Genomic DNA, 27,408 nt, shown 5'->3' on the forward strand with positions numbered 1-27,408 from the left:
CCATCGATCTGCCCGCCCCTGAGTCTGGAGCAGCAGCAGCAGCAGCAGCAGTGGAAGCCTCGCTGCCTCTCCTCGCCTCACAGTGCGGGAACACAGCAGCGGAGAGAGCGGAATGGACACGGAAGGGAGCCAGAGCAGCCTGTCCTCCGGCACGGACAACTCCCCCCACGACCCCTGGTAAACGGCCTCCCGGTCCGTCCCGGCCTCGCTTGACGGCTCGGCCCGCTTTGAGTTCACCTTGGACTTTAAGTGGAGTTCAGTGCGGGAGTGAAGCCGCGCGGAGACAAAAGACGAGCACGCCGTGTGTGTGTGTGCGTGCGTGCGTGCGTGTGTGTGTTTGTGTGTGTGATGGATCCACTCACCGGAGGAGACACAGACGCACCGCTGCTTTCCGTCTGCCCCCCCCCCCCCCCCTCCTTCTTTTATCTTGTTTGTTTATTTATCGCGCTTTTCCTCCTGAAAGCTACTCTAACTTCTCCATCATCTGGAAAAATCCCCCCTCTAATATCTTTATTTATTTCTGTGTATTTCCTCCTCCTCCTCCTCTAGGGGATTATAACGGCCCGGCTGGCCGATGGGTGACTTCGCAACATGGCCGATGCTTTCTTCTTACTTTCCTGATGCTACATGACACACAATTCCTTCAGATTTGAACGTTCCAGTGTTGCGCTTAAAAGACGCGCTTCTTTTTTCTTCTCTCCCACCCCCCTCCTTTCCCGTGTGACTTATTGTGTTTCTCTCATTCAGCAAAATGTTCATCGGGGGTCTGAGTTGGCAGACGACACAAGGTGAGCTGTCCCAACACACTCCTGTTCACTCGTTTCTAGCTTCCACGCAACCTGCCAGGCTCCTTGAACTTAAAGCCTTGTAAATAGTTGAATGAAAGGCTCCTATTCACTGAGGATCAGCTCTTAGGATTTCTGTCGAGGCGCATGCAGGAGGAGATTAACACTAGTGGGAATCGTGCACACGCACACACTTGTCTTGCTTTTTCTAACATGACGAGGGCGCCTCTAGAATAAAAGTAATGGTGTGTTTGTGCGCTAAAGCGGAAGTTTTGTTTATTCTAAGGATGGTGAGTTTATTCTAGCTGCCATGATGACCTGTATTATCACAGTGCTGTAGCTTGTTTGTGAGTGGCCACATAACTAGTGTTTGTGTGTGCGCGCGCGCTGTGGTGGGACACAAACACAACGTGGTCCAAGCCCACGACCCCATTGTTTGTCTCCGATCTCAGCTCGCACCGGGCCTGTGTCCTCTGCTCGGGTTTGATCGTGCACTCCTCACGCTGCGTGTGTGGTTTTTTTTATTTTTGCAGAGGGCTTGAGGGATTACTTCGGTAAATTCGGCGAGGTGAAGGAGTGCATGGTGATGCGGGATCCCGTTACCAAGCGGTCGAGGTAAGCATGGAGGAGGCGTGTGCGCCCCGCCGTCCTATCACTGGATGCCTCATGCGCTTCCATGCTGCTTTTCCTTCTCACTTTATTTCCTTCTTTCTCTTGATTTTTTTCTGCAGGGGGTTCGGCTTTGTAACATACGCAGATCAAGCGGGTGTGGAAAAGGTTTTGGCGCAAAACAGACACGAATTGGACTCCAAAACGGTGAGTTTTTAAGCGCAACTCTTTTCCTCTGCCCCTCTTGGTGCGCTTCACCTCCCACTTGTGTGGCTTGTAAAGTTTAGGAGTTCGTTCTGGAGCAGCCACCCTCCTCCTCCTCCTGTCTGCTCATTTCCCCTTTCCAAATCCTGGTTCAGGGCGCCAACATGAAAGCGTTCTTTCTTGGTCTTCATTGCCATGGTTACCTGGGGACCTGAATGGGGTTAGAGAACCCCTGCAAAAAAAAAAAAAAGAGAGACCCAAAGGTTTTATGCAGAACACGGAGCATCAAGTTTTTTTCCCCTTCTTCAATCCTGCACCCAATTTGAACTTTTTTTTTAAGTGGCAGCTCTCAGAAGTTTAGTGGAGGAAATAGTCCTGCTGGAGGATCTCTAGGCTGCGATGTCAAAATGAATTGAATTTGACTAGAAATGATTTGAATATTAAGATTAGTGGTAGAAACGTGCAAATTCTGGTTTAGGAAGCCAATACTGATTGCAGATTTTTTGATTTTTTGTGAATTATTCTCACAAAGCTGTAATTTCAAAATTTTTTCAAAAATATTTTAAAAATCACAATTTTGAGAGTTCTGTATTTGTGGGTTGGTGCTCAGTGATGTCACATTTCTAGTTTTTTTTATTGCTGGTTCGTTTACTGTACCTAAAAAGCCAACTAAAGAGTTTAAGATTGTCCGAGGATGCTGAATTGGTATGCCATGGTATTATCAGCTGTGTTGTTGATGCATCTTTAATTGGAGCTGCTTCGTTATCTTATTGGTGGCTTTTATTTGTCATTTAACCTTCTCGATGTTCTGCAAAATAAAGCTTCATAGCGGTTGAAGCTATATTTCATTTGATTTATTTTTAAAGGACTAGAATTAATAGAATGTTTAGAAAATGTTTGTTAGCTTCCTCCTCCAGATGCTGATTTAGCTCGAAGTAAGGATGAGTTCACAGACTCGTAAAAAAAATCAGATTTTTACAGGCCAATGATGCCTTCGTGGGCTGGAGAATTGGAAAATATATTTTCAGATTATCTAATGAGTTTGAAGCATTTTTAAAAATAATTTTCCTTTCTGCAGCATGAACGTCTAGATGTGGGTAAATGGGACAAGTGATTTTCTCGGATGGAGGTCATGCCTGTGTTTAGATGATCAACACGTATGTAGAAAATAATGGGTCTGACAGCATGTGTGAAAAGTCAGAGCTGCTGACTTCCATTTGGGTTTCTATGCAGGTGTGAAAGTCGTGGTCATGTAGATTGGCTGCATGGGAGCAGGGGCTGGGTGTGTCTTTGTGACACACACACACACACACACACGCACGCACGCACACGCACACACAGGATCATTTGAGAGTGAAAATTGGTGGCACAGAAAGACAGCAGAAGCCCAGGGGGTGGAGAAAGGTAGAGTTGGTGAGTTGTTGGAGCAAGTCTGTTGCCGGGGGTGATGCCACAGCCTCTGGAGACGCTGCTGTAACTGCACGACCCAATGGGATTTGCGTCTCCATAACAACTTCTCGGCTATTTTGCATTAACTTAAGGCTCTGGGCTCAGTCGGGCAGCAAAGCACTGACAGATAATGTCAAGTCGTGTCAGGCTCTTTGCACTTCCTGTGTGCAAATATACTCCCCTTTTCTAGATTTTAGGTTGAAAACTTTTTAAGAAATTAAAATAACTTGTGTGTGCAGCAGCTAAGTGTTACTCAGTGAGTCATGTTACCTCTTAAAACCAGGTACAGCTGAAGTAGCCGGACCCCGTGTGTTGGATGTGAACGCTGGTCTGGATGCTTTTGGGAGCTCGGCTTGGCAGGCCGCTAGTGGGGGTAGGCGTCGCCCTATTATAAACCAAAACACACAACGCTGGGTGTTGTGGTTGTGACATTAATGGGTGCAGGAATCGGCAGAGGGGAGAGGAAGAATGCTGTGACAACAATTTTTGGAACATGACTGATTAAAATTTAGATTTGGGTCGTTCTTAAGCATATTTCTTTTCTGTATTTGCTCGTATTTCGTACAAACCCAAGTTCTGCTGTGAGCTGATGTTTTTGCCTCTTAAACTTTGGTTTGTGAGAGAATCTGGTGCGGTTGGCTAACGGGGTGAGGACACAGGGTGAGATGTGAGATCTGCCTGGTTCAAGGTCCATCCCTCCCTGGTTAAAAGTGATATTAAACATTTACTCCTATGTCCTCCTTTTATTTTTGTTTAAGCCCACAGAGCAGGTGAATTATCAGCAGATCGTTATGATTTCTGTCGATACCTGCGTTGCTTGGAGGGAAAAATATAAAGAAATGCAAATACAACAAATGTGAGGCGGCCTATTGTTTTCAGAGAGGAGTCTGTGGTGGTTTCTGTTTTGTTTGGAGGTTAGATTTCCTGCCGGGGCAAAGAATTGCCTCAGGGCCGTAGTGTTGCTGTTGTGCTTCTGCGGACAGAGAAGAAGGGCACAACTGGTTCCTTCTTTGTTTTCTCTGCTTTACTGGAACCAGTTACGAGGAAAAGGGAAAGACGAGGCCGGATCGCTTCTTAGAAAAATGACCACCTCGATGGTCCGGGGGGGGGGGGGGGGGGGGCAAAGTTTGTGGCTTGTTTATAAGTGATAAATTATTGTTAATTTTTGCAAACTTGTAGGAGAGGTGGCGTGCATTAATTTCGTAATTATTCATTTCAGGAGGGCGTTGTCTTAAAATAACCCCAATAAAGCACATTGCTGACCTATAAATAAAAAGGTCAGTTTATCTGGTGAAAATCCGAGAACTTTAGGATCGTTTAGCTTTTATTTTGGGTCTATTAAGAAAAGAAAGCCCCAAAAAGAAATGTGGCGTGTTCTAGCGGGGGTAATTGTTGCTTTTGGCACTGGCTCATCGAAGGCCAGGAGGTGCTAATATAGCTGCTGTCTTTTCCTCTGGATTCTGGTCCAACACCTGACTGTGGCATTCGGTTCCTTACTGGAAGATTAGCTGTTAATGCTGACATGGACAGAACTGAAGGTGGGGGGTGGAGAGCAGGAAGGAGGGGGAGGTCCGGCTCCTGTGCTGTAATTAGTATGGATCTTGAAAGCAACTAATCGGATTGAAGGAGCAAACTGGATTGTGCTTCCGAGGTCCATGCAGGCCTCAGATCTGTGGATAATGCTCAGACCTGGATGCAAGGCCAACCTCTTGACACGCCCCCCCTGGGTTAGGCGCTCCAGCCAGGTTTCTGGGTTAGGAACAGGGTTGGGTTGAAGGACCTCATTAGTTTGCTTCGTTAACTAATTACCGTATTGTTGTTCATTTGTGCAGGTTGACCCTGCTGGCCTGAACCCAACCCAAGTCTCCTCTGTGTGTGTGTGTGTGTGGGTGTGTGGGTGTGGGTTGTATTGACACACCAAGTCCTTTAGTCTCTGCTTGTGTTTATGGCGTTTTGTTTAGCTGTTATTGATTATACCGCCACTACTATGCTGTGGGGCGGCCTGTGGTGCCGTTTTTATCGGTGTGGGTGTTTGCCATTTAGTTGCACAAATGTCTTGGCAGGCTGACTGTGTGGCGGAGCGTAAAAACATCTCTGTTTCGGGGTATTTGGAAAGCTGCACGTCTCTCCATGTAGTCGGATGAGTCTCGCTGGTTTAATCACGTGTTTATGTCATCGTGTGTAAATGTGTTGCTGTTGATGTTATGTGTGCCTGCGAGGGGAGGCCCCAGCTCCTCTGCGGACCCATCTGTTTTGTACTCTTTGTCCTGTTAATTAATGGAATCAGAGGGGACGCCTGCTGGGACTGCCCGCCACGCCGGACAGGCCCACTCTTCTTCTTCCACGTGCTTCGACTCTTCTTTTACTTCCATTTTTACCTTGATGTGTAAATGTTCATCAGCTGGTTTGATCCTTTTACTATTATTATTATTATTTGTGTTTTCCAGTTTGTAACACTGCTGGATGCTCTGCGCCAAGCAAGGTGACTATTAGCTGTAGATCTCTGTAGCAGTTAAAGCGCTCAAGTCATGATTTAGGCTCCGCTGTCACTTTTTGCTCCTTTAGATTGAGTTGAGGTTGCACGCCATAAAGCAGGATGTTAGTCGGACCATTTCACCAAACACTCGGTTGTAACTCTTCTCTCTCAGGCTCACAACTCTTTTTATTTTTTTTAATTTCCGTTCCTGTTATTAAAGTGACATTTTCACCAACTCTGACATGGCCGATGTGGAACATCCAGCCTATGAAGAGCTATTCCTGAGTGTTAAACAGTGACCTGGCTCAGTCATTTCACCTTTTTTTTTGCTTTGTGGCCTGTCTGTCTTCCCTGAGGCTAACCTACCTCTCTGATAGCTGCTTTACCTTTCATTTATTATCGCCCCCTCATGAGAACAGATAGATGTAGACTTTATACTTCAGAATGAGTACTTTTTAACAGCATGGCATGATTGTAGCGGTAGTAGCACTACTACAGACGTTGCATTGGTCTAACCTAGTTTAGTTAACAGTCTCGTTTTAAAGGTGTTGTTTTAGAGGATTTAAGGTAATTTTTAAACTGTGTTGGTCACAAGGCATGTTTAATAATATGCTTGATCTAGGGCTAGGCATTATGGCTTAAAATCAATATCACGGTAAATTGAGGATTTCACCTCTATAACGATAGATGTTGTCCACTAGATGGGGCTGAAACGTGTATCACGTTGAGTCACGTTGTCATGTGACTTGATGTGGTACAGCTTCTTAAAGGGACATGAAGGTCACCGACCTACACACACATTTTCAAATTTATTGACATGGGAAAAATATTTAAAGTCAGAATTTTTGATAACGCAAAATTTTTGATTTAATGCCCAGCCCTAGTTTGATCGATTATCAAATGGTAACCATTTGGATTATTAGGGATTTGATCAGTTGGGTGATATAAAGAAGCTGTGTAGTGGTATTTACCCGTTTCTGTCTTATGTGACTGCCGTTTATATGAAATGTGATGTGGTTTGCGGTCCCTGTCGGTCCCACAGTGGCCTCGGGTGGCTCTGATCCTCCAGTCATGTCGAACAAGTTAAAGGCAGGTGGGATGACCTGAGCACCAGAGGTCAAGCAGCTGCCAACGTTGCACCAGAATAAAGACATAATCATCGCCGTCCTTTTGGATTTACTCGGCCCTGTTATGAGATTTATTTTTTCAGATCCAAAGTGCCTTGTGCTGGACTTTTTTACTTTGCATCCAGTTAAACTAGTCATTTCGAGGTATAACCTTCTATTTGTCCCATTTAGCGGGGGATTCTGCAAGGAATGCTGCGTCACCTCATTTTGTGTAATTTGTTTTCCTTTCTGCTAGTTGCCGGTGGCTTCTCGTGTCCTTGTCACCTCGCGCTCTTTGTGTTTAGACCAGCTGGAGGTGACGGGACACTTCTCGTCTTTGCGTCCCACTTCAAGGTGTAAAGTCCTTCCGTCCAAGGGCGCTGCAGCTGCATCAGACCCGGCGCTGTGTTAAATCCCAGCCACTTAAAGGCCCTCATTGGATATATTTTCCAACCCGTTTGTTATCAGAAGCAGGCAATTATCACAGATAAGAGATGAAAGGATTTCCTTTTTAATACTGAACGCTTGTCCTTATTAGTAATGTGTGTATTGTCCACACTATATGTAATTATTTTAGGCTTTTTGAAAGGCCCTCTTTAGCTGCTGGTAGCAATTTAATACGTCCGTGTGAGGCGCAAGGGGCTTTGCTTCACACATCCAGTTAATAGAGCATAGATGGAAACTCTAAGACTATAATACACCACAAGGTCCTGCGACCTAAAATTGTCTCTCTTGTTGGCTTGAGTGTGAATAACACCAGATTCCACACAAATTTCAAATGCCAGGCCAGGCTTTGCATATTTAGCATTATTAAAGGCCAGCTCATTCAAAACTCATTTCTTTCTAATTTTATCTGTAACCTTGACCACTGCTGAGACATTCCAGCGGAAAGAGAAAATATGGATACTGTCAAATCTGACTAATCCAAAATGGAGGTTGTCAGGATTTGGGAGATTTAGGAAAAGAGAAGGAAAAAAAAATAAAACAGATCTTAAATTTATTCAGAATATTAAATGCTTATTTTAGATTCCAGGCTGCCATATTCTGTCCAGCTGATGCGTCCAGTTGTGTCTGAACACACGAGTCGGAGAAAGTGTTGCTGCCTCGCTGTGAAATCTGGTCAGTTTGCCCGTCTGTTTGGATCTGCGAGGGCTCGCAGAAATAAGTGTCCTGTATTTGCAGATTAGCATTTGCTCTATTTCTGGACTTTAGCAGTCCTTCACATGAGGTCAGACTTAGAGACGTGGTGTTGATGTTGTTTCTACTCAGCAGACTGTTTGGGGGCTTTAAAATGGGTTTATTAATCTCTTTGATTTGTGGTGTCAGAGCGTGCAACGTTAACTTTGGTGATTTTCACCCGCGATTGAGGTTGATTGTATGTTTAATGCAGCTAAACTGTTGGTGAGTTGTAACACAATTGGAGGTAATTAGGCCAAAGGGAAAATGATCTGTTAAGATAGCTCAGCCAGACAGGAAGTGGTTCATGCTAATTAAAAATAAATCCACTTTGTCACTTTTTTGAAGCCTTTTTAAATCTCTTCTTTGCAGATTGATCCAAAGGTGGCGTTTCCGCGTCGAGCTCAGCCTAAGGTGAGTGCACCTGACCTAGTAGAGGTTAGCGACCGGGTGATGATGTCACATATCATCTGTACACTTTCAGCTCTGGCTATCTAGACCCCAGTTTGTACTCACATGCTCACACAGCTTTAATCTAGCAGAATTAGCCTTAATGTTCAAATCTGCATCAGTGTCTCCTTCACATGCATTAAGCACATATTTAACACTGCTACTGATGAAAGATCTCCCTCCTCTTCTTGTGTTGCTAGCTGGTGACCAGGACAAAGAAGATCTTTGTCGGAGGGCTGTCAGTCAATACCACCATCGAGGATGTGAAGCAATACTTTGATCAGTTTGGAAAGGTAAGGTCATCTCAAACCGGTTGTCTGTCTTTTGTATGAACCTCTTGTTTATGTGGCTCGTTTTTTTTTACCTCCTGTGCTAACACTGTGTTTTACGATGACACACATTTAAGCTGCACAAAAGCAAAAACAGGGGAGGAGGGGTTGAGACTAAAGGTGAAATGTAGAGAAAAACTTTGTAATTTCTCGAAAAACGTTAAAAGTTGTAGATTTCAAAATCAGTTCAAGGACACGAACCCGGTCAGAGAATTAGAGTGTCATGACAAAGTTAATTAATTTCAGTAATTCCTTTCAAAAAGTGAAACTTGTATTTTAGATTCATTAATTAATTACACACTGACTGATATATTTTAAATGTTTATTTTTTAAATTTTGATGATTATAATTGACAACTAATGAAAGCCCCAAATTCAGTATCTCAGAATATTAGAATATTGTGAAAATGTTCAATATTGATGTCCCTTGGTGCCACACTCTAATCAGCTAATTAACTCAAAACACCTGGAAAAGCCTTTAAATGGTCTCTCAGTCTAGTTCTGTAGGGTACACGATCATGGGGAAGACCGCTGATTTGACATTTGTGCAGAAGACGACTATTGACACCTTTCACAAGGAGAGCAAGACACAAAAGATCATTGCTAAAGAGGCTGGGTGTTCACAGAGCTCTGTGTCCAAGCTCATTAATAAAGAGGCGAAGGGAAGGACAAGATGTGGTAGAAAAAGTGTACAAGCAACAGGAATAGCTGCACCCTGGAGAGGATTGTGAAACCAAATTGATAAAAAATGTGGATAAGATTCACAAAAAGTGGACTGCAGCTGGAGTAAGTGCTTCAAGAGCCACCACACACAGATGTATGCAAGACATGGTTTAAGCTGTCGCATTTCTTGTGTCAAGCCATTCTTGAACAAGAGACCGTGTCAGAAGTGTCTCGCCTGGGCTAAAGTCAAAAAGGACTGATGAAAGTAAATTTTGCATGTCCTTTGGAAATCAAGGTCCCAGAGTCTGGAGGAAGAGAGGAGAGGCACGGGTCTAGTGTAAGGTTTCCACAGTCAGTGATAGTGCCTTGTCATCTGCTGGTGTTGGTCCATTATGTTTTCTGAGGTCTGAGTTTTATGCTTCTTGCTGATGACCAACTTTATGGAGAAGCAGATTACATTTCCCAACAGGACTTGGCACCTGCACACAGTGCCAAAGCTACCAGTACTTGTTTTAAGGGCCATGGTATCCTTGTTTTTGCGTAGTAAGCTATACAAAATTATGCCTAAACATCTGGAATGTACCTTAAAGCTTACAAACTTAACAGAGAAACGTGTTATTTGTTATACTGGAAATACGATTGGTTGCGCTAAGTTGCACATTCGTGGTGAATGAAAACCTTTGTCTGCATCAGCCACACATTAGCTATTGGGTTAGAAAAAGATGTCTCCTACATCACAGAACATTAGCATTTATGGGCCCAGCAAAATTGGCTCACAACCACAGCTGTGTTGATGTTGTATCCAGAATAGAGCGGAGTGTGTCTCTTGGCTAGTAGAAGCTAAGTGTTAGCATTAGAAACTCCACGACATGGCAGAACTCCTTCATGCTTGTGTTGTTTGTGGAAAATAAAACATCAATGCTACATTTACGTATTACCCAACAAAGAAGAGCTAAATTTACAAGCAGAAGTATCGTGTAGCTGTTAGCCAATCAGAGGTGAGATGTGTACATATGATGAATATTAATGAGAAAGACTCAAAATTCTGCAGTTTTCTACCACCCACCCTGACAAACTTTAAAGGTGCAATATGTAAGAATTCAGCAGCCACAAAACTAAGGGTCTAATGTCTCAGTCATGTTGGAAGGAAGGTTACATAGAAAAGGATTTCATACTCAGGCGGCTGGGGGGTTGTTAGTTTTTATCTTTTCGAAAAAAACAACAACAAAAAAACAAAAAACAAAAGAGGGACATAGTTACTGTTTCAACCAGAGTTTGTGAGGTTGCCGAATCTGCAGCAAGCTAATGCAGTAGCACAGGCTTGTAATTCTACACTGGCAGGGAAAATGCTCCAGAGTTGTTTAAAGAACCAAAGTCAGTGAACAGGAATGACTAGAGGTTATTTCTCTTACCCCTAAGAAACCAAAGCATCTCTTTATTTTACTCTAATATCGGGTGAAGCATGTTGAGCTAACAATGCTAACAAATTAGAAGCAAATAGTCTGCTTTAAAAATAGCTCTAGTTACTTTTTCAATTACCAACAACTCGATATTACAGTGTAATGTATGTGTGAAGTGAATCATGAGTCAAATGTGGTGTTCGTTCAGAACTATAAAGCTTCATTTATGCTTCTCCTTATGTGCCCAGACGGAGACACGCAACACCATTAGGGTTGGGCATTGTTTGATTTTGAACGATTCCGATTCCAATTCCAATTCCAATTCCTTGTTTCGATTCTGGTTCCTATCGATTCCCGATTCCGATTCTTTGAAGACAGGACATGTTTTACATGAGCCAGCTAACCACAGGTCCTACTTGATGAAATAATCTTAACTTCAACATGAATTTTAATTATATGAGCAAAAACATCACCTTCATTTAGACAGTAGCATGTTTTGGAGAAAAAAAGAAAAAGATTTGCAGCACAACCAGTGTGTTTGTTTCTGACCACAACCAAGGTCTGGAAGCAGCCTCTGGGACGAAAGGCTAAATGTCTCCAACATATCCAGAAACGTCCAGCTGTTTTCAGCTAAAACTCTCAGGATGATCATGTCCAGGATGGCTGAGAACTACACCTCCATGCTGCAGCAGCGTTCAGTCAGAACAGAAAGTGAAACTTAAATGTAGCTGCTGTCAGTAACAATCTGACAGATTTTAAACATTAAAACGCAACAGATATAGTTCAGAAAGGAAGTAAAAAATGTTATTTATTATTATTATAATTATTTATTGTGGCAGAAGCTGGTGTGGTCCACCACAGAGAAGCTTCTCTAGCATGATGACTTTAATTATTCTACAGGTTATTGTTCAGCCTTCTGACGCTCAAGCGGCTGCGTCTGACTGCTGACGCTCTGTGTGTGTTTTTCTTTCTGCAGTGGGACAAACTCACCTCACACTGTCCAGAGTTTGTTCTTTAAAGCTTCTATTAAATCCACCGTGTTGACGTATTTAACAAGTTTCCTCTACGGCACATTTTTTGCTGCAGAAGTAAAAGTTTACCTTACGGAGTAAAAGTCCGGCAGACGCGTTTGTTTATATTTGGCCGCTGCGCGCGGGGTGGGAGGAGGGGGGACTCGGTGCTGCACACTGACAGCTGGTGGGATCAGCTCTGAAAAGCGTTGATCACAATTTGCAGATCACGTTTATTTTTCATGGAGATCGTCCGTGGATTCCTCTTCCGTCGGCATTCTAGGAATCGAAACTAGGAATCGAAATAAAAAACTTTGAACGATTCCGGGAAAAATGAACAGTTGGAACCAATTCCAATTGATGCTCGATGCCCAACCCTAACCTTGCGAGGGCTCTGCAGCAGGGTCGCAAGGACGCACGGAGTCGAGCCAACTTTTCTAAACATCCATCCGACGAGACGGAGAATGCAAGCTTGTGATTGGTCTGGTCACCGCTTTGTCAACAGCTCTGTCATTGCGATCTTCAAAAAATAAAGATAGTTGAAGATATCTAGTGGCAGACACTGAGCAGCTTCACTTGTGACAGGAGGAGTTAAAAGATATGCAGCAATCGATATGCAGTGGACGGAAATGATGGGAAACATGGGTTTAGAGGTGGCAAGGGCATGAATAGGTGGAGGAGAATGAGGGACAAATTTTCCGTGTTAAAAAGTCTTAAATACAAAAAACACAATAGTAAATGCACTATCTTGGACTGGCTACATGACAGGATACCACAGAACAGCGCTACGCCCTCTGTTGTCCTGGCGGGGAATTGCTTTGCAACACTCCCCAGGAGACGTAGATGTCCAAAGGCAAAACGTCTCTGTCAGTGCATGTGTGTCTCTGCCTCGCAGAGTGGATGCAGAGGCGTAAACTAGGCTTCACAGCAAGACGGCAAGCAACACTTCCTGTAATGCCGGAGACAAACTACCGTAATAAGTGTAGTAAGTGCTCCCTTCTGTAAAACAAACAAGAGTCCTAACACCAGATATGACAACGTGTTTATCTACTTATCAGCTTACTGTGTATGACTCATCTTTGCTTGTCATTTAGACTCTTCTGGTGCTGATCCATAACTGGCAATTGCCATGAAAGTCACGGAAATAGACTGTAGTAATCACATTTGCCCACGGGATGTCATTCTTACAAATTGCACCTTTAAACCAAGTTTATAAAATAGTTTACTGATATTCTCCTTTGAGTTTTACTGGACTTTTATTGTGAAGGATGGAAGGCAGTTCCAACTTCCACTCTGAATGTTGCTATGAAAGAAAGCAAAACACCTTGTATTCAGTTAGGTGCCTATTTTCAAAGTTGGGTTTAGCCAATCAGTAGAGCTTCTTCTGGCGATTCTTGAAGTAATCTACTTGTGACCTTTTGTGAAAAAGTACTTGTGTTTTGTTTAGTTTTTCTTTCCAGTGACACACACACACACACACACACACACACACACACACACACACACACACACACACACACACACACACACACACACGCACGCACGCACGCACGCACGCACGCACGCACACACACAGTGCTGCCAGACACAGCAAAGCAGGATGCAAAATCAGATATCTCCAAAAGCAAGACTGCAGAGGCTGCTTTTGTTTAATAATGGAGACAAGTTCGTTTTTCTATCCATATGAGGATTTTGTATTGACTTACATTTATTTTAGTAACAACATTTCTGCCTAACTCTAACCAGCGCACTCCTAAATTTAACTGTAACAAACACTCAAATCACATCTTACCTCTAGATCTCACCCCTAAGCCTAAAACAGGGGGTCCACGGTATTAGGACCGGGTTGTGGTCATAATACGGCCCATTGGTCTTCAGAAGATTAGTGAATATGCCAGTTTTGGTTCTGAGTAGGATAGTTACACTAGCACACACACACACACACACACACACACACACACACACACACACACACACACACACACACACACACACACACACACACACACACACACACACACACACACACACACACACACACACACACACACGCACGCACGCACGCACGCACACACACACACGCTGTAGTGGTATTTAGTAACTGCTACTCCATTTTTATAACGAAGTAAACAATATTTTAGCAATTTTCTGCATTTTTTCTGTAGATGTATATTAAAAGAGATGGTGAAAGGCACAAGCACATGCTGTGGAGCCAGATGAGTGCCCGGGGGAGAGGCAGGGAGAACAAAACAAAACCAGATAAAAGTGAAGGAGGGGAGGAAGAGAGGGAGATGGAAGGGGCCTGAAAGGGAAGGAGTTACCCCCCATGGAGAGAAAGGGAGGGGATCTCAGAAAAGGTTAGGGGTATGGAAAAGGGGGGGTGCAGAGGAGCAAAAGTGACTATTAAAATAGCAAAACGCCACCGATGAGTAGCAGAGATGTCCAGAAATCTGATGTGTTGGGTTACTGGTACCTTAGGATGAGTTTTTAGGTAACATTCAGGCTTTTAAACTAATTCGATGCAACAGCTGCTCCTGTAGGGGCAGGAGCCCCCCCCTACCCCAAATCAGTCCTTCAGACACCATCCCAATCCACACACACTCCCTGCCCCAGCCCCTCTCCGCTTGTTGCCGTGGTGACCTGCCTTTGCCCATTGTCCCGCTGTAATCCAGTGTATTTTTGTTTCTTTAAAAAAAAAGAACTGTGCCAAAAGTGTACATTTGCATGAATGGAAAGACGTACATGTGTGTGTATGTGTGTGTGCGTGTGCATGTGCACATGAAAGTGTGACAGTGTCATCGTCATGGCTGCAGAGGGAGGCGAGCTTGCATACATTGGTGGAAACAAACACACACACACACATTCAGTTGTCACAAACATTAAAGTGTGCAGCTGTACTGCTGTCGGTGAGCAGGCCGGTCTGAAAACGAGCACCGCTCCAGGATGGAGGCCTAATGGGTTGGAAGAAATTAACAGCATGAAGCTCCCTCTGTCTTGTGTCTGGCTGAGCTGTCTCCCTGTTGGCCTCTGATTCATTCTTGCCATATTACCATATTTCAGGTGCCCGTTTGGATTTAGATGTCGTAATTATCGGCTGTGGATGCTGGTGAACGTAGATGTGGTGTGATGTGCACCTTTTTTTACCTCCAAAATGTTGAAATCAGTTCTTCCCCCGGTGATTAGATAAAGAGACAACACTCCCTTCCTCTGGACAAGGGATTATTTGGACTGTTTGGACAGGTGAGACCAAGGCTGTATCACGGATAGCGGCGATCCCACAGAGCATTCCTGCTGAGCGGGAGGTATTCCTTGTTTATTTTCCGAAGCGTGGCTACAAGGTGCAGGTCTGGATGGAAACTGGACTCCGTGTCCTGTTTGTTTTCATGCTGTAGCTCCACCTCATAAGGAAAACACAGTGTGCATTTAATGCAGCTCCATTAGACTGGATGCACAGTTGACTTATCAGGTGCTTTGGAGTCACACGTGTGTGTTTATGTGTGGTTTTTTCCGACTGAACAAATCTCAGCTCTTCTTGCTAAATGTCCCCGGGCCACTAAGACTGCAGCCATCGTGTTTGTTTGAGACCTACGACTGAATCCTGAGGTGGAGGTCTTGTAATCCCCCTCAGCCTGCTGGGGGGTTGACAGCTCAGGCTGAAAATAGAACCCGTCTGCATCATATAAATGTTTTTTACTCCGGTGGTCAGACATGCAGCTACAGCTCATTTGATCATTTCAGGTTTGTTGCTCATACGTGCACTTCTGTAGAAACTTAAGGGAATCCTTGTCCCTTTTTACTTATGCAACAGCACAGGAGGAGTGTACGTTAGGGTGGCGGGTCGAATGAAAGAGGAGCGGATGAAAGCTGGAAAATGCAGCATGGACGGAGCAGACGGGAAAAGTTGGGACTCCACTCACCCATGTGAGCTGGCGATTAGAAGGCTTGACTGAACACTTTGTCTGCTGGCCTGTTAAGAGAGAGGGATGGCCGGAGAGCCAGAGCGAAAATGAAAGAGGGGTAGATGTGAGGAGGCAGCAGGGGGAAAAAATGTGAATGCCACCTTTCATAATCCTTCAAATAAAAAAACAAAACGTAATGGACTTGTCAGCAAACACTTGTTCTTCGGACAATAGCTGCACACATCTCTACAACTGGAAAAGATTCCAGTTTGAGCACGGGGAGAGCTGCTCGGGCCTCAGAGGCACCGTGTTTTTAGTACATCTGAGAATGACCTTCTCCTCTCCCTGCATGCGTCCAGGGTGCAGCAGTTAGCCACTGCTATGCTAATCTCAGACTCCCACAGCTCTCCAATCAGATTGTTTTACTGCACCCTGAGCCGTGGACATCGTGAGAATGTCTTTTTTATTAGTTTTAGGAAAAGAGGGATCCCAGCACCAGCTTGCACACGTGATGGGATTGTTTGCACGCACGCAAACCTCTGTTTTCATTAGCTCAACCACTTTATCCCTTCAAATACAGTTTAACCCCCTCACCTATTGTAGGTTATCCCACCTTCTTGTGTTTGTGTGTGTGTGTGTGTAACCGTACTCTAATGATAACATGTTAGCTTGCAGCTGTCTACCTCTTCCCACTACCTCTCTCTGCTGTGTCATTGAGTTTGGACAACCGGAAGGGCAGAACATGAGAGAGGAGAGAAAGGGGGGAGGAGGGGAAATCCGAACGAAGGACACAGAGAGAGAGGGTACTTTTGGACGCAGCCTTGATCTCCGCGGCTCTGAAATCAGACGGCTGGAGCATCCATCGGTCCCAGCTCACGCCGGTTTCTGTTCATGAAAGTAGTCGTCCTCGTTGCATGCTGCAGATCTGAAGATGGAAAAGTTCCCCTTTCAGCCTCCTCGTGTCACTGGAGCTCGAGCGGAGGCTGCAAACTTTCCTGCCAGTGAAGGACAAGCAAAGGGAGGGTGGGAGGTGGAATATGAATAGGGCAGCAGAGTGAGTGCAGAGGGGAGGGAGGGTGGAGGAATAAAAGAGGAGCGTGATGACAAAAGACCCCAGCTCACTTTTTGTTTTCTGCTCCGTTAACCAGAATCTTCCAAAAACAGAAATCTTCAAACTTCTTTCTGAGATCATCCTCTTCTGTGTCCAGTTTCAGTCAGCCCCCAAACCAAGTCGTCATCCTTTTCATTGAAAAGAGTTATGGAGAGGAGATGGGGTGCCAGTTCTAATTGAAATTCTTTACAGAGTCTCCATGGGAATAGTAAACGTTGCAGAAGGGGGGAGAAACAGGCGCCAAGGGTGGATCAACGAGAGAAAGAAAGGGCAAGATGAAGCTGGACAGTTAGGGAGATGTTAGAGAGAGTTCTTCTGCACATAAATACACACTTCTTCTCTGATTTCCACATAAATATATAGGATTTCCCCGTCGTTCTCGTCCTTTGTCACCTGTCACCCCTCCACCCTCTCCATCTGTTTTCTTCACTCTCATGCTAAAGAGGGACAATACCCCACTCTCACCCCCCCATGCTGGGTAATGATGTGTGCGTGTTAATATGGCCCAGCTCATGTGTTTTCTGCTTTTGTTTCCCCGCAGGTCGACGATGCCATGCTCATGTTCGACAAAACAACCAACAGACACAGAGGTGGGTGCGCCGGGTCCACATTATGTAAATGTGTGTTGACATGTAGAGACGCGGCTTTGCAAAAGAAGGGAGAAACAGTGTGATGGAGTCATTAGGTGAAGCTCTGCAGGGGGAACAATTAGGAAGAAGGTTTTTTTTTCTTTAGATTCAGTCACATCATGTAGTCTTCTCCCTCTGTTCCGTTTATCGCCATCCTCTCAGTGGGCTAGGGCAGGGTCGCCGCTCAGAGTCAAGATGGCCACAGGCGATGATGTAACAGAACGAGACAAGCGAGGAAATGGGGGTGGAGAAAGTGATGATGATAGTAATAATAATCCAGGCTCAGTTTTAGTTCCAAACCAGACTTCTGATTGACAAGCGTGACACACCAGACCCCCCCCACCCCCCCAGCTCTTTTGTGTCATAATGATCATTCGTTTTCCTCGTTCCCCTTCTCACAGGTTTTGGTTTTGTCACCTTCGAGAATGAGGACGTGGTGGAGAAAGTGTGTGAGATCCACTTCCACGAGATCAACAGCAAAATGGTACGGCTCTGAGAAGTAGCTCCTCCGGTTGGTGTGTGAAGAATCCCGTCAACACTTTGTGCGATTTGCTTCAGGTGGAGTGTAAGAAGGCCCAGCCCAAAGAGGTGATGACGCCCACGGGCTCGGCCAGAGGGCGCTCGAGAGTCATGCCCTACGGGATGGACACGTTCATGCTGGGCATCGGCATGTTAGGTAAGATGATTAAGACCATTAAGTGTTTCTGCTCCATTTTTCATGAAAGAAACCGTTAAAAATCCTCAAATCCACTGAAAATATCTGATAACCTGCTTTTGGAAACAGGAAGGAACTAAAGGGTTATGTACGCCATTAGTGTCTGAATCTGCTTTTTTAGTCAGATTCCTTCCTCTAGTTGTGATACGTCTTCAACATTTGAATGAGAAGCTCTGATTGGAGGAAAAAGATTCATTTGAAGAGATTTTCATTGAGAAAAGAGTTTCTTCATCTGCTGTTGTTTTGCTCCCTCTGCTGGCCGTTTGAGATTGTACTGTGATAAGCTCCGGATCAGGAAAGGCTGGAGGTCAGATTAGTCATGAAGAAAAGCTAAGAAAATCATTAAAGCGATGTTTATTCAAGTCAAGTCAAAGTCAAAGTCATTTATTGTCATTTCTACCACATGTGCAGGACATACAGAGAAACGAAATTGAGTTTCAGTACACACAATTCAAAGATCAGACATACGTGGGTAAGACACATGACAAGAATTGGTGACTGCGGTCATTCGCAACATGAGTCGCGCTACCTATTCTGTTGGGTCTCGACCTGCTCGCATTTCCTGGAGGTTTGCTTTATTTAGGAGAAATCTTTTATGAGAGCCCTGCAGGAGGCGGATCATCTCTAATATTCGGAGTGTTTTTCTACAGGATACCCAGGATTCCAGACTACTACCTACACCAGCCGCAGCTACTCGGGACTAGCACCTGGATACACCTACCAGTTCCCAGGTGAGTCTTATATTGTGATCTCCTTATTTCCTCTCATACCTTCCCCGTGTTTTTCCGTCCTAAACACCAGATGTTAATATTTAACTTTTCCCCCCGTCTTTGATTCGTTTCTGTTTATTTGATCTACTTATGTAACTCCCTTTCATTTTGGCTGCATCGCCCCTCCTTTTCCTCTGCTCCTACCTTCCTGTCGCTCGCCAGACAGTTGTGTCTGCACGTGCGTGTGTGTGTGTGTGTGTGTGGGCCTTTGTACTTCTGCCTGTGGATAGGAATTGTATTTATGCAATTCTCTCTTCTCTCTTAGAGTTCCACTTAGAGCGGACCCCACTTCTGACAACATCCCACCCCCCCGAACTGGCAGGTCAGTGGCTCTTCACTGATAAACTGAATTATTTAGCAGCATTTTTGTGTACCTCGATGATGATGATGATGATGACACAACAGCTCTGTGGTTTCAATGTGAATGTTTTCTCTCTAATCCTGAATAATCTGATGTTGTCTGACTCACATTCGGCAGGAATCCATTAGCCCCTAAAAGTGCCTCCATTTATTCCGTTTCTCTCACAGACGTCTGATTAGGAGAGCTAACATTAGGATGAAGGGCCGTGCTGACGAATGTATTGATTCCACAGTTTAGTTCTGCTCTATTTTTAGTTTGAATGAAGTTAGTTTGGGCCAAACAGGCTCATTAAACCCACACAGGTCCGGTTTTATAAGCGCCTGTTGGGCCAAACGGCCTGTTCTTTCCTGTTTTGTGGTGTACAGAATGAGCTGGCCCAAACCTACCTAAAGAGGATCCAACTGGATTTTAGTAGGTTTTTAACCCTGTGATGCAGATAGGTTCACAAACATTTCAGCTTCAGACCCTGAAAATAGCAACTCCTGTTATCTCTGATTTGACAATACAAACATGCTAAAGGAGCTAAATTATTCAGGGAATAAAAAAAAACTTTGACAATAACCACTTTTATCCATTTAGGACCAAGGATATATGGAAATATGGAGACACTGAAATATTGCAATATTTTGTGCTATGATACTTTATCAATGTTTTTTATTAAGGATTCACCTGCAAACATTTACTGTACTTCGTTTGTGTGGTGCAATTCAAACTCCGACAGCTAGGTGGCAGCAGTTTTTTCTGCCTTCATTCTGGTTGAACAACGAGATCTCGCGATAACACGGGATCTGTTTTGGAAGTGTCTGGCCTGAGTTTTCCAATTAAATTCAGTCTTAAAGGGCGACGGTGACACAGGAGTTAAATGCTCGCCCCACAATTAGAAGGTTGCAGGTTCGAGCCCTGCTCAGTCTGTCGCTGTCGTTGTGTCGTTGGGCAAGACACTTAACCCCCCATGCCTGCTGGTGGTGGTCGGAGGAACCGGTGGCGCCTGTGCTCGGCAGCCTCGCCTCTGTTAGTGCCTCCCAGGGCAGCTGCGGCTGCATTGTAGCTCATCCCTACCATGGGTGGGAATGAGCTCGTATCGTCGCTCCTGTATTGTCATATATATTGTATCGCCAGATTCTTGCCAATACACACCCCTATTTATGACAATTTCATTGGGTTTTTGTAACAATTATAGGTAGGGCTGAAACGATTCCTCGAGTACCTTGAATAATTCGAGTACAAAAAATCCTCGAGGCAAATTCTCTGCCTCAAGGATTTGTTTAATTCATGTGTAATTAATTCATGGCTTTGCAATCACCTGGGGTCATGTTTCACCTGGACTGAAATAAGTGACGCACATACACACTGCACTGAATGCACACGCGAGTAGTGAATGTAACTTAACTTTCTCTTAAGCCATGGCGGACAACGTGGACCCCGGTGTAGTGCGGAAAAAGACAGAAAATAAAGGTGTGGGACCTAGATGTCTGGAGCGCGTCAACGATCAGAGCTTTGTATGCGCAAACTGGTTAAGATTAGTATGGGGGTGAGGGGAAGGTAAAATTGCAAGAGGGAAAAGGTCACAATTTGGTTAAATGTCCGTTTTACCGCCGGTGTCAGTACCGACGCTCTGGCACAGCGCGTCGCCTCCGCCTCCCGACGCAGGGCCTCATCACCTGTTGTCTTTTCCGAGGACTGCATCTTGTCAGTCATTATCACGTGACAGCGACTAGTCGATGACAGGCATAAAAAGTCACTACAGAGCCGTGAAGTCGACTAGTTCATACAACCCCTACTATATATTCTGCGGACACTGACTTTTTCGTTTGTAGCACTCAGTTTCAGCTCACATTGTGTGACTGGTAGCAACATGTCAGACCTAAAAATGTGCTAAAAATAGCAGTTTTTACTAGGGCCCGACCGATATGCTTTTTCTGGGGCCGATACCGATATAAAACTTTTAACAAAGGCCAATAACCGATATAATGGCCGATCTCCCTCACAAAAAAAAAAGAAAAAAAATCTTAAGCTTAAACCCTTCATTCTCTGCCTTTTTGATGCAAACTTATTTCTCTATTACACACCAAAGAACTGTCTCAATAACTCACTAGGGTTTCCAAGTAATGCAAATAAGATTTATTTAGCAGATCTCAAAACAACAGAACACACAAACTCAGTCACAGCATAAATCTAACATTCAAGTTTTTTCTTGTAAACTGGTTTCCACAAATACATTTTAACTTAAAGGAATATTCCACCACTCAGTAAAATTGTGTCTTGTTAAGATTCCCCAGCGTTAGACAAGTTAGAAAAAGCATTTTATAACCAGCCCAATATGATCTGGCAGCAGTTGGTTTTCTTAGTTTAGCATAAAACAGTGTCAGTGAATTCACATACATTGTAGTGTTTTTTATGTAGGTGAATGCAATCCTTCCCTTCCATTGCTTTATGCTAAAACAACTGGTTACAAAATGTTGTTCTGACTTGGCTAACTCTGGGGAATTTAACAACACACACAAGTTTAGGAACAGAAGATCCCTATAAGAATATTAAAATAATAAGAATGCAGCAATAAATAAAACGTAATACTTGTGCTTTGTAACAAAGTAACACTCTGTGGAAGTTAACTTGAACTTATTCACCTTGGACAGGAAATAATTGCACATAAGAAACATAAATAAGAATAAATAAAAAAAATTCCAAAACAATAATTTGTGTTCAAAGTTCGAAGGAGTGGAGCCACACAACATGAGTTCATAAAGCTGGCGCCATCTGCTGGATAGGTAGCGCAATATCGGCCATATCGGCTGTCTTTTTGGCAGATAGCCGATACTGTTAATGACCCTAATATCGGCCGATAGTATCGGTCGGGGCCTAGTTTTTACACAACACGTCGGGCTTTTTATTGTGTTGTTATCGATGTCTGTTGTCCCTCTGGAATGCTGCAGGAGGACACGGGTATTTATGAGAATGGCGGAGGAAAACGAAAGAAAGTAAATAAATGTTGTGTGATCAGTATAATTTGACATGACCACGGCAAACATGCTTTCTTGACTATCCTTGTTACTGTGTGAGGAAAAAAAAGTGTAGAAATTAAAACAGATGCGTGTTAATAGGGAAACAGCTGGCGAGCTGTGTTTGCGCATGCGCCGTGAGCGGTTCTGGTGCTGTTTGGGCAGCAGCTGCTCGCAGCGCTACTTCAACAGTTATCCTCATAGTTTTTAGATTCTCGCATGAGGGAAAACCGGCTCAGGCTGTACACTTACTTGTTGCACAGGCATTTGGTTACTGTGAAGTAAAGTTGAAGTGCTGAAGTTTTACAAACTAATTTTGAATAAAACTTGAAGAATAACTGGTAATTGCGGGCTCATTTTAAGAGGTCTTTCATATTTTGTAACATGCTATTTGATGTAATTGGTTTACAAACACAAAATAGTAATTCATTAGAGTACTCGAATAATCGATAAAAGATTCGATAGAGTACTCGATTACAAAAATATTCGATGGCTGCAGCCCTAATTATAGGTTTAGTAGTTATTTTTTTCTTTCGTTTCTGGAAATCCTCTCGCGACCCTGTGTGTAGCTTATGGTGACTCTTGGTGGGGCCCCGACCCCAACTTTGGTAACTACTGCTTAATGAACTCTAACATCGTGATGCTCTCAATTTTAGAGTTCTACCTCTTCGACAGGATTGGTACTTACCTCAAAAACCTGCTGCACGAAATCTTATAATTGTCTTCTGCCCTCTAGTGATGCATCTAAGTACTGCAGGTGGCATTTAAAAAATTGCTATTATACTGTTATATCATTGCATAAAAAATGACATTAACCATCAACTAGTTAATGAAACATATAAGTCTGATTATTATTATTTTATGCATCAAGCTTGAAACTGATTATTTGTTACATTTTGAGCTCAGCTGCTACATTATATCTTATAATAACATCATTGCATTGCAGGAACAAATACCACAAAGCGTTTTTAAACTCATACAAAGGAAGTAAAATAATTATTTTATCTAATATGGATACATTTGTAAAAATCTGTGTTTAGCTGGGTTCTTAGAACTATCACTCAAAGAAATGATAGGATGTCATAAAAAACGGCTTTGAGGTCGATTAAAGCACGCCACAAAGTATTGCCGAGTCATAATTACATCCTCACTTGGTCACATGATTTTTTTTTGTTTTCGTATCCAGTGACCCTTGAGCCAGATGCTGCTAGACGTAGCTTTCTCCCTGCACCAGTTGGATTTAAATGACATGACAGATGTGTGAGCAGATGTAGCTTCTCCCACACTGAGCTGTAGATTATTGCTTATGATCTGAAATAAGAGCGATCCACAATGAGTTGTTTGTGCAATAATTTGGTTTGTTGTGTAATCCCCCAGCCATTCCCCTCACTGCTTACGGACCAATGGCAGCTGCAGCAGCAGCAGTAGTCAGAGGTATGAGTTAGTGCTTTTGTATGTTTGTGTGCTTGCTTTAGGAAGAGTGTTTGCACAAGGGCCTGCTTGTACAAATAAAAGCATATTTTTAGATGCAGTGTGTGCGCGCGCGCGCGTGTGTGTGTGTGTGTGTGTGTGTGTGAGAAGTTTGACTCTTCTCTCCTGCCTCCCAGGCTCCACTCCGTCACGCACAGCTGGCTTCCTGGGCACCAGCAGCCCCGGACCAATGGCCGACCTGTATGCTGCAGCCAATCAGGACTCAGGAGTTAGCGGCTACATCAGTGCAGTTAGCCCCGCCCCCTCTACAGGGTTTGGTCACGGTTTAGGGGTAAGTCACACAGGATACATGCATGTACATATTTAATGAGAAAGCAGGTGGAGTGTATGTTCATGTTGGGAGTGTGTGTGTGTGTGTGTGTGTGTCCTCAGGGTCCTCTGATTGCTACTGCATTCACTAATGGCTACCACTGAGGAGACTCGTGTCACCGAGGATTGGAGGGATTCTTCTCTGCTGTTGAGCCAATCAGAACGCTGGCTGCCCACCGATGGCACAATCTGATTGGCTGGGCCACAAGCTCCAGCAGGCTCTTCCGGCTGCACGTGGCTCCACCCACCGACTGAATATCTTTTTTAAACCAGTTCTCTCATTTCACCGTACTAATCTCACTTCACCACAACATCCTCGTTTCTCCTCTTTCGTCTTCATGTAGTGTAACGACTAGCTCCCACCTCCCTCCCCATCAGTTATCCATTTCTTCATTCTTTTGAAGCCGACAAAAGAAAACTGCTGAAAAACAAAAAACAAAACACAAAAAATTACATCTGACAAACTGTCATTGTTGAGTAAGACAAAAAAACAACCTTTTTTTTTTAAAACTTTTCATTATTTTATTTCAACGTGATGTGTCATTTTGTCATGAAATCCCGCAAAGCTGTTACTGATGTGAACAGAAGAACCCGTGTGAGATGGATTGTGTGAAATTCCCGTTTTTAACTAAGGAAGAACAAATCCAACAAAGTCCATTTTTTACATTCAAGTGTAACAAAACACGGAGAAACAAACAAAAAACAAAACAAAAACAAAAGTGTATATTTTGGTAGTCTTTAAAAACAAAACCTTTGTAATATTGTTATTAATATTGACATAATGATAATCTGTAAGGTATTTTATTCTGTAATTGGTTTTAAAGCAATGTTTTTATGTCTTCCTGTAAGATATTGTACATAAACACGGGGTAAGGGGTGGAGGGGTTACCGAAACCAGCTCGCATGCCATTGGTTGGTTTGAAGAGGGTTACCGGTAGGGCTGCTCGATTATGGCAAAAATAATCACGATTATGGTGACTGAAATTGAGATCTCGATTATTTAAGACGATTTTTCAATTTATGTTGATTTTATTTGTTTTTATTCAGTCATAAAATTGCTCAGGGCACATTCAGGACAAAAGAAATAAGAAACAAGATGATCACTAAAATAACTCCTGATTCCCGGTATAAAAAGACCAATATACTTATAGCTCATAGTCTATGACCCAAGGGCTATAGACCTTGGTTTAACTCATTTAAGTCTAACCAGTACAGACCCAAATACCAATATCTTGCAAATACTGACAGCAAGAATTATACAGTGGCATTTATAACAAATACATGCAAATTGATGTTCACAAAATGTTGCATAACGTTCACTGAGTCGTGTCAAGGTGCTGTAGGAGAGTACACTAGCACCCTGTCCTCAGATTAGTTATTATTTATCAGAGTGAGGAACTTATTTCTACCTTATTTATAAACTATGTATTTACAAGTCCATCAGTTAATGTAATAAATGTCCCAACCACAGCTGCACCCCCCACCCCCCAACCCGGTCTCAGTAATCGGGGCAAGCTGCATGTGTGTTTAGCACACCGCACGCGTTTTAGTGGCTCAGGAGTCCGCAGGTGCGGTGCGTGTGTCACTCACTCTGGTTACTCCAACAGGGAGCCGGCTCCGAGAGCTGTCTTTAGCGACCGACACATCACTACATCATTCCCTTTCCTAATGTTGTGAAGAACGGTCCGGAGCGCAGGCGGAGTGTTAAGCTAACCTGCAGGAAATGTCAACGACAGTTATCCAGAAAGTAGCTAAGGGTTACCAGAGATGTTTCTGAGGTGTTCGCTAGGTACTTTTAAGATTTAAAAAGTCAAGACGGGGGTCTGAAACGCTGTTGGAAATCGCGTCAAAGTCGCTAAGTTGGCAACACTGTGGGAGGAGCGCTTCATTTGCAACTCAGGGCAGCGCCAGTGGGAGGAGCAAATAATCGGCTTGTTTTGTTTTTATAATCATTCAAAACTCAGATCGTAATCGTGATTAAAATTCGATTAATTGAGCAGCCCTAGTTACCGGCATTTTGACTGGACGTCATCTGCTGCTCATCTCACTACTTTAACCTTACTGCACATAGATGTGCACGTCAGCCAGTCCTCCCTACTGACTTGTCAACAAGTACATTTCCAGGACTTTATCTGGTGTATTTGCTCATTTATTACCTATAATTTCCTTTTTAAAAGCAAGTTTCATCTTGCATCTCCTTCAGAACCTTTGATGAACGATGACAAACTTTATGGAAGAATAACGACTCAAGAAGGAGTAACTGGGGTGTTATTTTGTTTGAGGGGAGCTGACCAAACCTCCTCTTTTAGAAAATATTATACATATATTTTGTGCAGTTTTTGCTTAATGTTTTTGTTTATGTTGTTTTTATTTAAATTTTTTCAGTTTCTCTTTTACGCGGTGTTTTTGTCCATCGCGGAGGAAACAGACCGACAACAAATGAAGGACGTTCTCAGAACACAGTTGTAGAAAATCACGATCATGTTCTGTCCTGCGATCGCTTATTGAAGGTGCATGTGTCTGAGCGTGTGTGAGCCAGTGTTTGTGCGCGTACATCAAAGAGTAAGGTGGAACTACTTCTGGCAATAAAAGGAGCATTTGGATTGCCTTTTTTCCTTTGGTACTGACAAAAAAAAAAAGATTGCCCTGTTCCATTTTTGTTGATCTGCTTTTTTCGCCTGACTTTCTTCCATTTCACATTGACTTATGATGAATTTGTGCTTTTCTGGAACCAACATATTTTTGTTTATATGTGTGCTCCGAGTGGTGGAGGACACGGGGGCTGGGCAGGGAACCAGGAATGGAACAGGGTCACGCTCCCAGTCGGCTCTGATACAGGGCCTCAGACTCTGGCTGGCAGGAAAACGCTGGAAGGAGCTGAACGTCTGCAGAGGAACAAGGAGCCTGCTTGTTCGGGCTTCCAGCACAGCAGAACAACCTCCCGATCCAGCCAGCAGCTCCTCTGTCAGACAGGCTGGGACACGATTAAAAAAAAAAAAAAACTACTGCTGGACACCAACACTGTAACTTTTTAACTTACAATAAAGCAATATGTTATTTTTTACCTTACAAATGAGAATAGTACTATTATTGGTAATAGCAGACAACAAGTGGAAAACTTCTGCGGCATTAAGAGTTATTTTCAGAAAAAAAAGAAACTATATTTTTCTGTTTTGAGATATTTGTTCCCCCCTTTCCTTGGATATTAATTTTATTGATGTCTTGTTTTGGAGATGTATGGATGAGGGCCGATGAGCTCTGATCATGATTTGAACGGCCCCTTGTTGAGATTTCTTTCTTTTATTTTTTTTCTTTCTGACTTTCAAATTGAAGTTCTTAATAAATTATTCTAAAGCACTTCATGGTTTTGTTTTAATGTAACTCAAAAAAAAAACCCATCAATGGCTCTCTAACTCTTTTTACCTTTTATAAAGTGACCAGTGATACTAAATGAATGTATAATGTTTT

The 27,408-nt window shown here is 43.5% G+C and overlaps 1 protein-coding gene across 1 annotated transcript; it reads left to right on the top strand.

Moving 5' to 3' along the window:
- Positions 1 to 27,297, top strand: LOC107385497 (RNA-binding protein Musashi homolog 1). The gene is made up of 14 exons (XM_054751069.2): positions 1 to 177; positions 748 to 788; positions 1,319 to 1,400; positions 1,517 to 1,601; positions 8,178 to 8,219; positions 8,456 to 8,548; positions 17,208 to 17,256; positions 17,697 to 17,779; positions 17,854 to 17,971; positions 18,661 to 18,741; positions 19,046 to 19,102; positions 23,518 to 23,574; positions 23,748 to 23,902; positions 24,004 to 27,297. The coding sequence occupies exons 1-14, from the start codon at positions 113 to 115 to the stop codon at positions 24,043 to 24,045; spliced, it is 1,050 nt and encodes a 349-aa protein (XP_054607044.1). The 5' UTR covers positions 1 to 112; the 3' UTR covers positions 24,046 to 27,297.
- Positions 27,298 to 27,408: the final 111 nt, after the last annotated feature.

This window comes from Nothobranchius furzeri, chromosome 3, assembly GCF_043380555.1.
Source record: "Nothobranchius furzeri strain GRZ-AD chromosome 3, NfurGRZ-RIMD1, whole genome shotgun sequence".
Lineage (NCBI taxonomy): Eukaryota > Metazoa > Chordata > Actinopteri > Cyprinodontiformes > Nothobranchiidae > Nothobranchius > Nothobranchius furzeri.

Excerpts from the sequence above, each read along its gene's own strand:
- LOC107385497 (XM_054751069.2), top strand. The coding sequence starts at position 113 with ATGGACACGGAAGGGAGCCAGAGCAGCCTGTCCTCCGGCACGGACAAC. Across the intron at positions 789-1,318 it reads GAGTTGGCAGACGACACAAG|AGGGCTTGAGGGATTACTTC; the intron begins GTGAGCTGTCCC and ends TTATTTTTGCAG. Across the intron at positions 17,257-17,696 it reads AACAACCAACAGACACAGAG|GTTTTGGTTTTGTCACCTTC; the intron begins GTGGGTGCGCCG and ends CCCTTCTCACAG.